Below are 15,215 nucleotides of genomic sequence, written 5' to 3' on the forward strand. Positions count from 1 at the left end.
CAGGAAGTGATTGTCCTCTTGGTGAAGAAGGGCTATTGAGAGGGTACCAGCATCAGAAATGGGTCATGATTGTTACTCCTGCTATTTCCTGGTGCCAAAAAAGGATGGAGGCCTTTGTCCTGTAGTAGACCTGTAGCCTCTCAACGCCTTCCTTCAGAAGGACAAATTCAAGAGATGCTCTCCCTGGCCTTGAGACTGGATGATGCCCTTGAGACTGGATGATGGTGTTGGCCCTACGCTATTTCCATATACCTGTCCTGAAGGTCCACAGGTGCTATAGGCAAATTGTGCAGCACAGGAGCATTTTCAGTTCGCTGGGCTCCCCCTTGGTTTCACCAGTGCCTCTCGGGTGTCCTTGAAAATGGTAGTGATGGTTTTAGCACATCTTTGGAGGTCAGGGGTCCAGGTCTTCCCTTCCTCGATGACTGGCTGTTAAAGGCGGGTTTGCCCCAGGCTTTAGGCAACCACCTACAGACAACAGCAAACTAATTATCATGTTTGGGCAACACTATTCACTTGCTGAAGTCACACCTGACTCCTCAGACACTGCCCTTCATCTGAGCCATTCTGTACATGGTTCTGTTTCGTGCCTTTACCCCAGAAAGGAGAGTCCAGGGCATTCAGTCTATGATCCTAAAGAGTGAGGTCGACTCTGAGGATTCTGGGACTGATGACCTTCTGCACCCTGCTGGTCACCTAGGCCAGGTGACATATGTGGGCTTTGCATTGCGATCTGAAGTCTCAGGGGGCCTAACGTCAAGGGGATCTCTCCAACCACTTCCAAATTTTAGAGGAGACTGCAAAAGATCTGCAGTGGTGGTTTCTACACCGTGATTTGGTCCTGGACCATGGTTGGGTCAGTGGAAGATACCACTCTCTGCCCCACACTCCTGACAGTGATGACTGATGTGTCATTCTTGGACTGGGGGGGCCACCGGGGGGAGATGGAGATCAAAGGTTCCATACCAACCTCCTGGAGCGGAGGGCAATAAACTTGTTGTAAGCCTTCGTTCCTTCCATAAAGCAGAAGCTGGTACAGGTGTTTACTGACAACACCACTGCCATGTACTATGGCATCAAGCATGGTGGACAGGGGTCCTGGCCTTTGCCAGGAATCAATTTGCTTCTGGAACTCATTGGATCATGATAGGATTTTTTGTTGGCGAACGGCCTAATGGAATCTTTGAATGTCAGGGTGGGCGAGCTGAGCCATCGAGGCCAAGTGGGTTACAAGTGGCAGTTGCACCCAGATATGGCACAAGGTCTCTTCGGCACATTGGTGAAACCATAGCTCGCTCTATTTGCCACCTCCAAGAACCAGCAATGCTAGCAGTTCTGCACATTTCCAAGGCGTGTCTCACTAGGAGACCTGTTCCACAAAGGGTGGAAATTTGGAACTTCTGTAATCCTTTCCGTCAATACGTCTCTTGCCCTGAGTTCTCAAGATCAGGACCAACCCGGCCCAAGTAATCCTCATGGGCACAGAGAGTATGATAATCAGCACTCCTGGTCTTCAGCATCGGTCCTCTGGTCAGACTGTCCCTCGGGGAGGCCCAGCTGTTGCAGAAACAGGGCAGGGTTCTTCACTTAGGTCTTCACAATCTCCACCTTAATTCTCAGAGATAAAGAGAGATAAAGTGGTAACTGCATAACAAGTTCAAGTTTCAAAGCTTTATTCGGCATTTGTCATAAAAGCATACATCCTAGCCCTATACAATAAATACTAAAGCTAAAAATACTTTTTTTAAAACACATATTAAACAAGTGACAGCCGAATGCTATACATCAGTAAAACTTGTGCTTAAATTCATAAAATGTATTTAAAAAACATTTAAGATGAGAGAGGATATAAGACATGGTAACCATATTTCATTATATTACATTTAGCAGTAATGTGCGAGTGCGGATTACCCAAGCCCAAGCAAGAAATGTTGCTACAGCAATCACGAATGGTGTGGAGCAGTCAGATTCTAATATTCTAAGTGCTGTCGATTGACTGCGAGTGCCAATGTTTAAGCAGACTGGCTTTAGCCATTTGCGCCGTGGGCTGGCATATAAAGGGCAACAAAACAGGAGATGGGAGATGTGCTCTATGTGGTCTTTGCAATGGTGACAATGTTCATCCCACGATGGGGACCAATGTTTCTTGAAAGCATTCACTGGGAGTGTTCCAACGCGGAATTGGAAATATAATTTCCTATCATGCTGGCGTTCAATTATATCCCAGTATGCTTCGCATGAAGGAAACATTTTAATGTCCAAAAAGCGAGATGACAAAATGGATACAGATCCTTTGCAATACATCGTTGAATACACCATCTCCCAATACATTTCTTTCAATTTTGTTTTCGATGGAAAACAAGCCACATCCCTGTTACCCCATAGATGTTCCAGTTTTAACTTTGCAAGTAGGCCCCGCAGTTCTTTTAACCATACAATACAATGGAAACGATCACACTTAACAACGTCTAACAAAGCTGTGACATAGTGGCTTAGCTCTGGGGTCACCATCAGACGCCTCCAATACAGCAGTGGCCTTAGCCGAGCTATGTCCTCAACATTTTTCCTGCCAAGGTCCAGCTTTAATGGAATTGTTGGCGTACTTTGTGGGGCCAATACAAGCCCTCGCAGAAATTTATTTTCTGCCCGCCCCAAATCTCCTAGATTTGAAAAACCCCAAAGTTCGGAGCCATATAAACACGCGCTCAGTACTTTCGTATTATAAATTTCAAGGGCACAGTTTATTGGTTTTGTCAGAGAGGCTCTGTGTTTGAGGGCCACTACGCCTGCAAGCTGACTAAACTTTAGTACTGCCGTGTTAATATGCGATTTCCATTTCATATCGCCCTGCAAAATAATTCCTAGATAGGAAAAAGCATCAACTTTCTCAAGTGGGGTACCCTTGTACGTTATCACACCCTTGAACGTGGTCTGTTGGTTAAGGCACATTAATTTAGTCTTGGTGGTATTCAATTCAAGGCCCGACTATCACAAAATTCACCAAAGGCATCAACTGTTTTTTGGAGACCACTCGGTGTGCGTGAAAGTAAGAGCGTATCGTCCGCAAACATTAGGACGGGGACGTGTGAACCTGCTATGATTGGGGCATCACTTGGAGATTTCTTCAGATGATCAACAATACCATTTATATAAATAGAAAATATTGTAGGGGCCAGGACACACCCTTGCCTCACCCCTCGCGCCACCGTAAAAGGCTCAGTCACTTCTCCCTGCTTGCCCCACCTAATTTTGGCAAAGTTGTTTTCATGGAGGCGCACAAGCAGGGTAAGGAGTACTTGGCTTATGCCTACATCAGCCAAGGTCTGCCACAGTTTTTCTCTTGGGACCAGGTCGAAAGCAGCTTTTAAATCCACAAACACAGCGTATAGTGTGCCCTTTTTTAGTGTAACATTTCTCCAGTAGATGGCTATGAAGTAGAAAACTTGGTCAACACTACTGGTCAGGGGGCGGAACCCTGCTTGATATGGTGACAATATGCTTTTTTCATCAATCCATTGTTGCAGTTTGTTCTGGACTAATCTCCCCATAAGCTTTTGCGCTGTGTCAATGAAGCTGATGGGTCTATAGTTTTTGGCCTGAGTTTTGTCACCTTTTTTAAATATAGGGATGATTTCCGCTCCCTTCCATGAGACGGGTACTTCCCCTCCCATAGCCACTGCATTAGCCAACCATGTAAAATAAGTGCACCATGAATCCCGGTCCAATAGAAACACATCTGCCGGGATTCCATCCATACCAGGAGCCTTCCCCCCCGCTACACAATCCAAGGCCATACTAACATCTTTTTCATTAAATATTTGGTGTTTAAAAAAGACGGTTGGAGGGGGGGATCAAATGTGTGCATTGGGTTGCGGGCATATTGTGGCTGGAAAAACTCAGTCCATTTATTTTTAGCAACTTGGTTTTGTGGTTGCGCGGCTATCCCTCCCCTATCCCATTTTACTGTGGCCCAAAATAACTTGGAGTCCTTGGCTGAGCAGGCCTGTTTTAGTTCGCACCAGCGTTCCTCATCCCAGCGTTTCCTGGCTTGTTTTTGGGTCAATCTATAACTATCTCTCGCCTTCCTGACTGTTGTAGCATTACCCTTTCTCAATTCAGTACTTCGATTTTGTCGTGCCAGTCTGCAGCTCTTATCATACCATCCCTGCCTTGGTTGTTCTTTTTTAACTCTGGTTGGATCTACAGTTTTTATGAAGAAGCTTTGAAGTTTACAGAAGAGGCTTTTGTGAGCCTCCATCATGTAGTCCTTAAAATTTGGATTCTCATAATGGGACTTGATGTTGTTTACTTCCTCTCTCACTACTTTTTTGAGGTCCTCCAATTTTGCTACGTCTTCTACCAACATTCTCCATTTCAAGTGGCGTTGATTATTTGAGCACACAACATCTTGCGTCACCCTCTTATTTTTATTGACATGTTCTGTGGTCTCAAGGTAAGAGTGAAAGGTCATGCACAGGGGATTATGATCACTTTCCAATCTTACTTCCACAGCCATGTCTATCAGTTTACTCCAAGCCCTTACATCTATTAAAAGATAATCAATTCTACTTGATGCACGGCCATTATCAAATGTATTATTCCCTTTTATGTCAGAGGGCGTGCGCCCATTTGCCGCTCTCAGTCCTCTCGCTAAGCAGAGACTCTTTAGCTGAATTGCCACTACACTCCATCTTTTAATGATAGGCACCTCCAACTGAGGTATTCCCCACTTAATATTCTCCTCCTCGGACAGACTTCTATCCTCTTCCCCCAAGGGTTCAAAGGTGGTATTAAAATCCCCGCCCACAATAATGTGAGTTTGAGATGTTAGCATTTCAACTTCCTGTTCTAAAATAGTTACTACTTCTGAGGATTTACCAACACCAACCCCCCTGGCATAAAAATTAAACAGGGCGAGTTCTTGGCCGTTGTCCCATCTAATGTTAAGTGCTAAAATATCATTAGATGGTAAAGATTTTTGCTTTAATGAGCAAATCAGCGACTGTCCAATCCATTTTAATAAGCCTCCTGAGGGGCGTCCTGACCGATTTCTGATTGCTGGTATGCAAAAGTTTAGATACCCCTGACGAAAGACTGGGTTTAGTGACCAAGTTTCTTGTAACATGATAATATCATGTTGGTCAATAAAATCGACCCATTCTGGTGTAACTATCTTATTTGCTATGCCTGCTATATTCCATGAAATAAGTGTCAAAGAAGGTTTTCCTAAGTATGGCCCTGGCTGGCCCATCTCCGCATCATTTTCAACGGGGTCGACCCTTATTATTTTTTCATCCTCGATTACTGCCTCATTCCTTGGCAATTCCTTTTTTCTATTTTTACCATATGGGTCTTTATCTACCTCTCCAGAGATTAAGACTCTAGGTTCCCTATGTCCTGCGATCTGCTTCTTTGATTGTATGCATGCCATATTATCTGCCATTCCATTAATTTGCATTCTCTGTGGCTTGGCTGACAGACGCTTACTCCTTACAAGTCAATTGCAGTCGTTTAGGTTGAATAGTGCCGCAAATCTGTTTTTCCAGATTCAACCCCCAATCACAAATAAGACCATCCCTAGCCCTTCTGCTACCCACAACTGACCACTTGGTCCTTAATACACTTGGATTTGCCACCAGTCCTCTTCTGCTATAAAAGAAGTCCAGCGTGCGTGGTATTATTTCTGCCGTTCTTCGTTGTGGGGGAAATAGATTCCTTACGGTGTATGCCTATAATAAAGATTCAGATAGCGGTCATCACTGTGGAAACCGCAGAAACTCGGCTTTTTAGGCTATGCCACTCATTGAATGTGTGCAACCACTTCAGAAGTGTGTCTGATTCTAAGCTCTTTTTGAGTCTTGTTCCTATACACTTGACATTACTGCGATCTACGTCTGCAGAGATGAGAAAGATGTTAGTGGGGTTGATAACTAAATTCCTCGCCCCAATTTCAGTGTGTTCCACGAGAATCAAAAATCAAGCAGAATAGACACTTCTCAACACTGTGACTTTAGCTGCAGTATAGGGTCCCAAATGAAGAATTCACTTCTTATGCCGCAGTAGGAAATAAAGAGGACAATACTTTAAAGATTGTCTTGGCTACAAGAGCAGTTAATATAAGCCACATGGATAGTGGCTTATACTATTTCTTCATTTGAGGCTTTACAACTATGTGGAAAAGTTTTATTGGGGCCAGTTTTGACAGTATGGAAAAGGCCAGATTCACCAGCTGTTCATCATAGGTAGCTAGCTTACAGACATCAGACTGCGCCTTACTATCCCAAATTACTGTTCGCTCACTCTACACAGATGATTTGGGCCTCTTCAATGAAGATGAAACCTAAATAACGTCCCTTCATACCACAGAATAGTGATTTCGAGAAGATGGGTGCAATGGGCTAAAATGTTTTCACCCCCGGGAGACTGGCACTATGTGCAATACGTGGTTCAGAGAATGATGAAGACACTGGTGACAAAGGGGCTCTGTTATTCTCATTTCTGGTCAATGAATATGGCATTAGTAATACTGAAGTATGTCTTGATGCACTCACCTGACTTCTCTGGCACTTTCCAGGTAACCCTCGAGGACCGATGCTACTTCCTGAAAAAGCAGATTCACGTCTGAAATGCCTATAAGCAGAGTGGGGTTTGGTCTCATTCTTTTGTACTAACTCAACGTTGCAAGCAATCCTGCCAGCAATAGCACAAATACCACAGATGCTGCAGCCTCAGTAGTCAACACTGAAATCACCTCCAAGCATCTTCCGCATCAGCTTCACTGGTTTCTTCAATAATACAAATATAGGGTTGGGTCTAGAGGTAGACAGCACTGGCAGCTGCAAGCATCTCTTCCATTCCACTCCAACACCTGCAAACCCACTTTATTTTTTCTTAAATGTACGTAATCATCCAATGAGGAACAAGTGGCTTATTTTCTGTAGAACTGAATGGAATTAAGGAAAGGGCAGTAAGTCCATAACATAATGCAGTTTGGCTTTGCCCTTTCTGCTGTCAGTGAACCACCACTTTTTCTCATGTCTCCATCTCAACCCCACCCACACACAACCATCTTAGTGAAATAATTTATAATATTTGGGGAAAAGGACCGTTTTGGTTCCGTTGAGGAGTCTTTATTGTAACTCAAGGTACTTCTTTGGTCCCAATAAAGGAGGCAGATTGCAAATCATACTAGATTGGTGATTCCTGATCAGATTTTTGAAGAGAGGCAATTTCAGGAGGGGCTTTTCCTTGCAAGTTTTATAGGCTGCTGAATTACAAGACAGGATAGTTTCTCTGAAACGTGTACTTTTAATTGATGGTACACTTGAGGCACAGAAAGTGAGGGCTGAATGAGGTGAAAGAGACGGGGCTGCTTATGAGCAGAAGCGATGATGCATCACACATCACAGTAAGGTCAAACCACTTGACAGGACTGAACAATTCAACGTGGATAACTTGAGGAGACTGTTGATGAAAAGTCTTGAGTAAAAGTTCAATATCAACGTTATTAGGAAGGTATTGAAAGTTTAGGCTGTCCATTCATGTACCTTTATTTCACCCACCTCGAGAAGAAATGTCAGACTATTTTATGCAGTACCTAAAAATGGGATGGGAGATGCTATTCAGATCAAACTGAAGTGCCGGATCTTTGCCTCATGCCTTCCCGGTAATTCCAGTTCTTCCCGAAGTTCCTCAAAAGATCGATTTGGGTGAAGTGCAGATATATATTTTTGAATGTTTATTGTTTTAAAACGGAAACTTAACGTTGCATGGCAAAGTGCTACATAAAGTAGGTGTAACTTTATAAGTAGTTACACCAATTAAAGTAAATATTTTACTCTAAGGATTTAAAAATGGTATTATTTATATTGTCACCCTAACATTCCCCTTTTTTATAATTTAAATTAGCTTCCATCAATTAGACGTGCTGTAATTATGTAGGAACAATCTGTAGTGACCACACTGATGTAGTGACCCATCCCTGCATTAACCCATTTGGGTAGTGGGGGGAATACCTCTACCACAGCCTTTGGTGCATTCGGGTATGGAGTAAAAGTTGAAGTTGAAGTTAAAAACATTTATAGAGCCCGCTAACACCAGGCGGTTTCATGGCACTATAACTAGACTAAGAAAGAGAGGTAATGAGGAGAAGGGACTAAAACAGGTTATTATGGAGAGAAAGCTAGGGAAAAGAGGTGAGTTTTGAGGGCTTTGCGGAAGTCTGTATAACTAGGCAGAGACCGGATGGAAAAAGGGAGGGCGTTCCAGAAACTTCAACTTCTTGTGGTAGAGCTGGGAGGTAGACTACTGTGACCCAGACATTAGTCTTCGTAGTTTTTTATTTAACTTACTTTCCATCATATTTGAGTTTGTCAAATTAACATTTTTTCGGCGCTGACTTTTCAAAGTTTTAATTCAGTGAACTTGACGGTCCGTGTATTGTTCATGGAATGTGTAGATCTCCCATTAGCATTCGTCTCAAAACGCATTTTGAGTGCTTTGCAGTAACTATCTTATTCATCAGCTTTCTAAAACAGACTCGTTTGTCCACCCCAATCCAAATTTCAACATATTTTACTTATTCAGCATATTTATCAAGGTCCTCTTCATACAGTACTTCCTTAGCTGCTTGGCATTTACAGGCATGCTGAAAAAGTCACAGTAGATCTTATAACACAAGGTCTCATGCTAATTCTGTGCTTTGCGCTCTTAGTAAGTATCACTCGAGAGTTAGTTGCAAACACATTATGAATTGTGAATTAGATTGCAGTCTGCTTTAAGGAAGTCATTCACATTTTTTCCTTCATGAAGTGTTCTTTCATTTACAACCATTTTATTTTTTTCATAGGGATGAAATGGCTAAAGAAATGTCAGACCTTTTACATAGGTGGGTGAAGTAGATAGAGTGAAATAAATTCAATGACAAAAAATGGTGGCAAATCATACATGTAAAAGGGGTAACCATAATTGATTTTTAATTTGTTTTAATCTTCGTGTAATTTGCACAAATGAGCTACCGATTTCTCAAAATCTTAATAACTTTACATGTTCTTGTATTATGAGATGCATGAATTGCTGCCACATAAAATCTATGCATCTAAACACCATTTTCAAGCATTTTGAATTATTTCATTGGTTCAAAAATCACATAATTATGGGTCCAAAATGTTGTTTTATTTTAACATTTTGGTCACCTTTCTGTGAATACTGTACTTGAGTATTATATAGTGTATATTATTAGTGACCTCGTCCTGTATTTTTATTGGGCCAAGGGAGGATATTCTGGTGATGTAATAGACCCCAAGGCCGAAGACTGGGGTGGTTTGTAGAGTAAATGTCACCTGAATCCTGTGATGACAATAAAGGATCATATTTTGTTATTCCTTAAGTTATGTTTAAATATTGCATTTATATTTGGTACAGTTAACATGAAAAGATGTTTTTTTTTTCCACGAACAAGAATATTGAAAACAGGAAGTGACATACAGTGATGTTCCCTTGTGGCAAAAAGATGGTAATGTTTCATGGAGTCCGGAGTTGCTGTGCTAGTACAAGCTGGTTTCGCTAAATGTGTAATTCAACTGCTTAACAACAGCTCCAAAAAGTGTGTTTCGTGACTGAAACATGTTCAATAGGAATTAACTTTTTGCGACAAGATATTGAGCTGTTTTCAACTGAGTGGTACCCTGTTGCCGATCTTCATATACATTATCTCCTTTGGGTCTCACCTTCAGAGAGGTCTAGCTGTCTGTTGCCGAACACCTTATTTTCTACAATACAACATACATAGAGGGGACTTTGGGTGAGCCTTTTGCTCATAATTAGGTAGCCTTCTTGTCTGTCACAGTTCTTTGCTCTTCATTGGATGACTTTCCCAGTCGGGGACCCCTAGAGCATCCCTGCTGTAGAACGTTTCTGATTGGATGACTTGTAGTGTTCCACTGCTTATGTGCTGAGACTATTTTTAGGCTCGCGTAATCAATAATAATAGGGTTAGATGAGACAGTGTCTTTTGTACAGCACGGCATGCGTCTGCCTGCTCACCACACTGCAGTCTCCCAGCGAATTCCTGCTGCAGTGATGAGACGCACAGAAGTGACTTCTCACTCGAGCTCATTAAGGACTGAGGATAGGAAGCCGAGAGCCTGTCACTGCACCTCACCTTCTGTCGCTGCCATCCGAGTGCCTGTCTAGTGCCAGCAATAGAGGACATGCTCGCCAGACACCCATCAACTCCAGAAACCTACAGCTGTGACGTTAGGATGAAATGGGTGGGCGGGCGGTTGGAGGGTGTATAACGCAATTACAATTATTGAATAAAAATGTTACACTGTCAGTAGAGCACGAACCGGATTTCAAAATGCGATAATAGCTTGAACAAAACAAGCCTTTACTTGCTTTGCACGCAATGCAAAAAACATAAAGAGCCCCCCCCCCTTAATTTTGCACCGGAGGCAGCCTCTGCCAACGTCAGTTATAGAATTACAAATGAGTCAGAAGGACATCCGCTGTCCTCGTTTGTATTTGTTTTAGTATCGTGAATCATGATCTGATGTTTAGTTTTAAATGCTCGCTGAGCGAAGAATGTGTCTTTGTCTCTATACGTGCGCATATAGTGCTTCCTACCCCTACCCCTGTCGGTGCGCTGTAGCGCTTTGCAGAGGAGCAGCGCAGTTTATTCAGATGACTCTTCTGTGCGCCGCGAAACAAGCCGCCTGCCATCCAGCAGCGAGTGGGCGCTGTACAAGCACCCTAAACATAGGATTTGGCCTGATTCCGACGCGGTTATTCATGCATCTTCGGGGACTATTTGGCCAAATAGAGCAAGCAGAGCCTGATAACAGTACACCTCTAGTGGCATACTCATATTGGCAAAAAGGGCACTGGATTTGTAGCTAGCTTTTGGGGTTAATGTACCTGCGGCTGAGATGTGTGTCTGTAAGACCGTTAGAAAGCTCCGGTAACTGATGCCCTTAGTGCTGCGCGTTACCTGCTGGTCCCAGGTTCAGATCAGTATACAGTAACGGCGACCCTGCGGCCCACCACTCTGTCTTGAACCCTGCGGTCCACCACTCTTGACTTTCCCAGTGTCAGTGGCACACAGGAACCGTATTTCTCTTGTAGCAACAACACGTTTTAATATACATGTAAATGAAAGCATGTATTAATATATGCTTTGATTTGTATACATATCAAAACGCGTTTTCCTTCAAGTTAATGTGTCTGGATTTAAAGTGAAAGACTATAACTTGAACGGTTTATATTTCATATTGATTAGGGTGACCAGGCGTCCCGGATTTGCTAGGCCCAGGACGGTCACCGTTTTTCACCAGCTGTTCAGGGCAGATTTCGAAAAATTTAGCTACTGTCCCGGTTTTTAGAGAGGGTCGACTAAAAACGGTGGGAGGTGTTTTTTTATGTTTTACAAAGCAGGGATAGTTAGCAGTTGTTCCAAGAAAGCAATTTAATTCACTGGCAAGCTACTGGGTTTACACATTGCATCTTATGTATGTTCTTACTGCCTGTTTTGTAAATCTCTGCTGAGGAGCGCTGTCATTCTGTGCGCTCGCTTGACGTAAAATTATAGTCCTTCTATTTTTTTGAAATGTCCCGTTTTTTTGCTTTAATATTCTGGCCACCCCAATGTTGATAGCTGCGTTCTGAAGGCTTTTTGTTTGGCTATCGGCAGTGGGGCTCACTGTTGCCGATTTTGTAATTGGATGTGACGATTTGTTGAAATCTCGCGCGATCACTGTCTGCCAGCCTGCTTGCTCTTGCATTGGTGTGACCGACCGAAATGCTACCGTGTAATAGCATTGGAGGAGATGTGCTCCTAGCGCCTGGGCTGTCAGCCTTGAAACTTTAGGACAAGGTCCCTAATCACATCGTTGGGACTTGATGGAAAATCAATAGACTCTGGGCGAAATTTCTCATGTCCCCATGAATGCGCACAGCTCAAAAACCGAGCCTTTACATGGTTCTGGTTTGTAATTTATAGAAAAATGAATCAAAATGATTTTTTTCCTTCTCAGGGTGCTGTTTCTGGTTCAGATACATCAATCGTCTCCTTTCACAACACCCTATTTATTCTTCGGTCATTGGTATCAAACTTGGCAACAAGTGCGCAAGCTATCCCATTGACCTTTTACCTGTGAAGAGAAAAGGTCAAGTTAGTCAAATACATACAGTAAATAACTACATTTACTTTACCTGTCTTCATCTGCCTTCTCCTCTCCCTTGTCGCCAACCGGTTCCTGGGTTAAAGAAAAAAAGGACAAAACAGGTTAGTTGCCCCTCCAGGGTCCCCCTGTGCAAGGGTACAAGGGGACCCTTTGGGTCCTCAGTCATCGTCGTTGTCTTCATCTGACCCGTCCATTGCCGCGTAGTTGCACAGGAGGCTGTGGATCATCTTATGGCATGCCAGGGTCGATGTCTCCTTCTTCCCTACTACCAGGCGGTTTCTGGAAAACAGAAGAACATCTTTAAGACCGCACAGGAGCCTCCAGCAGTTATGGAGGTCGCTCAGTGCGTGTGTCCCTGGGAACAAACAGTACATCACAGAGTCCACTGTGTTGCAGGGCGTAGGTATCCAGGCCCTAAGATCTGTGTCTAGGACCTTCAGCAGGTCCTGTGCATACGTGCACTCCCAGAAGAGATGGTATGTTGTCTCGTCCGTGATGCACCCTTGAAGGACTTATATCGCTTGAGTCCTCTTGCGTGCATGTATCTAAAGGTGGGAAAAATAGGTATCTCACCAATTGCGTGCAAAACGAGGGGCGAGAGGGGGGGGGAGAGCGGGTGTCAGGTAGGACAAGTATTACCTGAATTCGAAGGACGTAACTGCCAGGATGGACGAGGAGCAGCGTCTGAAATAAGTAACCGAGTGCAAGTAATAGGAGGACGTCGAGACAAGGTCCGAACGTCTGAAAGGGCAAGGTCGGGGGCAGGTATTCTGCCCCGACCTGGTCGGGGGCAGGTATTCTGCCCCGACCTGGTCGGGGGCAGGTATTCTGCCCCGACCTTGCCATTTCAGTCGTTCAGACCTTGTCTCGACGTCCTCCTATTACTTACACTCGGTTACTTATTTCAGACGTTACCTGCCCCGACCATGCCCTTTCAGAAGTTCGGACCTTGTCTCGATGTCCTCCTATTACTTGCACTCGGTTACTTATTTCAGACGCTGCTCCTCGTCCATCCCGGCAGTTGCGTCCTTCGAATTCAGGTAATACTTGTCCTACCTGACACCCGCTCTCCCCCCCCTCGCCCCTCGTTTCGCAGGCAATTGGTGAGATACCTATTTTTCCCACCTTTAGATATGCCGAACTTGACTCAATAATGTTGTCCTGAAGAACTGTGCAGCTTACTAAATTGACTTAACCATGGATTCAACTGCACCCTGACGCTCTCAGTACCTTGTAGACCAGCGTCCTTCATAAACCTAGCACTATACTTACTCGTCTGCCCAGTCCTGAAGACGATCCCAATCCATTGTGGATCGAAACGCCGTCGACACTACAGCGCAACTGTTTGGCGCATTATAGCGTTTGGCTCATAACGAGGATCTATTGTGTTTTGAATGACTAAAACTTATTTTTCATTGAGCCTTCACTGTATATAAACTTGTCACATTGCGCCGTCCACGCTGTTCACCTCCATCACTTGCGTTGTCACTCTTTCACTTGCACATATCACTTTGTCACCAAGTGCCCTTTGGGTTGTCACATGATTTTTCTTGTACAGTGCTGCTTTCAACTGTATTCCCATGTGTAAATATTTCAACTTTTCAACTAATTTGTGAATTATAAGCTAAGTACTGAGAAACTGAGACTCCTTGTTTTCTTCCTATGTAATGTTTCTTGCCAACATAACTAAATTGCCTATCAATTTGCTACCTATTGGGACATTGTCTTTTCTATATACTTCATACCCAGTCCCAGTGTGGTCTATGGGTCCTACTCCTGTTTCTTATCATTAGAATCTTCAAAGGCACTCTATCCTAAGGATTGAAGTAGGGTGCAATATGGTCCAGTCATTTTATTCCGCATATTATTCTTGCTGTTTCACTTCAGATCAGTTCGGTTTTGTTCATTATTTTCTTGGTAAGGGCTGTGTGTAGGAACAGTGTGATAACTGGTTGTATGTGGAACTCCAAGTGATAATATAGCACTCTTTGCTGTTCCCTGGTGGTGGTGCCATACAGTGGCTTCCTTACCTCACCTAATGGTTGCCAAAATCTTACCTGGATACAAGATATTGCAGTACCCCCAGTGACACCCCATCATAAACACAACATGGGGGCACTGTAGATAAGCAGATGTGTGTGCTGGAAGTATGTGTTCCAAGTTATAGAGCTCACTTGTCAAATGAATGATTCCGTAGAGTTGAACATGATCTCCAGGTGGCAAGGCAAATGAAGGTAATAGATTTAGAGAGATCTTGCACTACTTCATCACTTCCGTTTTCATCCCTTCTTATATGTGGGTTAATCCGATTCAGATCCAAGGATGGGTTCTAGGGTCCTTCCAAATGTGTATTTTAATCTGTGTGTTAGATAAGAGTTGATAGAGGTGGCTTTGCCACAAGTGTACAAATTGAAAAGCCACTGGAAAAGAGCTCTTATGTAGAGGATGAGCTAGCTGATAACAATGAAAACAAGCACTTTCAAAGCCAACTGGTCTAGTTTTATTACAGGTCATGCACAGACCACTAGCTCTAAATGCAGACATGCTTGCACATAGAAAATGCTTACACACAATATGCAGTCATACATGCACATGCAACACAAATTGGCCCTGAGGCACCACCAGTCTGTGTAGATGTATTGCATACAAGCGGCTATGCAGACACTAGCATGCATAATTGCATGCAGTTCCTGTGTGATACCCGTTTACAGGCTGAATGTGTGCCTGTGGGCAAGTTTGTGTTGTGATTGCATGTGCAACTGTACTTGTTGCCAGTTTGTATCTTCTGTGTGCATACATGTCTGCCTGAAGTATTGTGGGTCTGTGAATGCACTGTTGGAAAACCAGACCTATTGGCTTTTTCCAAGCTTGTTTTATTTATCATTTACCACTTCATGGGAGACCATCATTTTCCTCACTGACTTCCCCAGCTCCACACCCACACTTTCATTTTCATTTATTCTTCATTTTTTTCTTTTTGCCATGATGCAAAGCTGCCTTTTGCAACCAGAATCCTTACGTCCCTCTATTTAC

At 43.5% G+C, this 15,215-nt stretch overlaps 1 protein-coding gene across 7 annotated transcripts in view; it reads left to right on the top strand.

The window, feature by feature from the left end:
* The window catches only part of MYO6 (myosin VI), a 924,144-nt gene that overhangs the window by 857,003 nt on the left and 51,926 nt on the right, over positions 1-15,215 (top strand). For 4 of the 7 annotated variants that reach the window (XM_086926522.1, XM_086926523.1, XM_086926524.1 and 1 more), the window contains one exon: positions 8,849-8,887. The exons of the other annotated variants lie outside the window; for them this stretch is intronic. In XM_086926522.1, the coding sequence (XP_086782648.1) occupies positions 8,849-8,887 (39 nt within the window). The remainder of the gene's footprint in view (positions 1-8,848; positions 8,888-15,215) is intronic. 7 annotated transcript variants of the gene reach the window in all.

This window comes from Lissotriton vulgaris, chromosome 6 (genome assembly GCF_964263255.1).
Source record: "Lissotriton vulgaris chromosome 6, aLisVul1.2, whole genome shotgun sequence".
Classification (NCBI taxonomy): Eukaryota; Metazoa; Chordata; class Amphibia; order Caudata; family Salamandridae; genus Lissotriton; species Lissotriton vulgaris.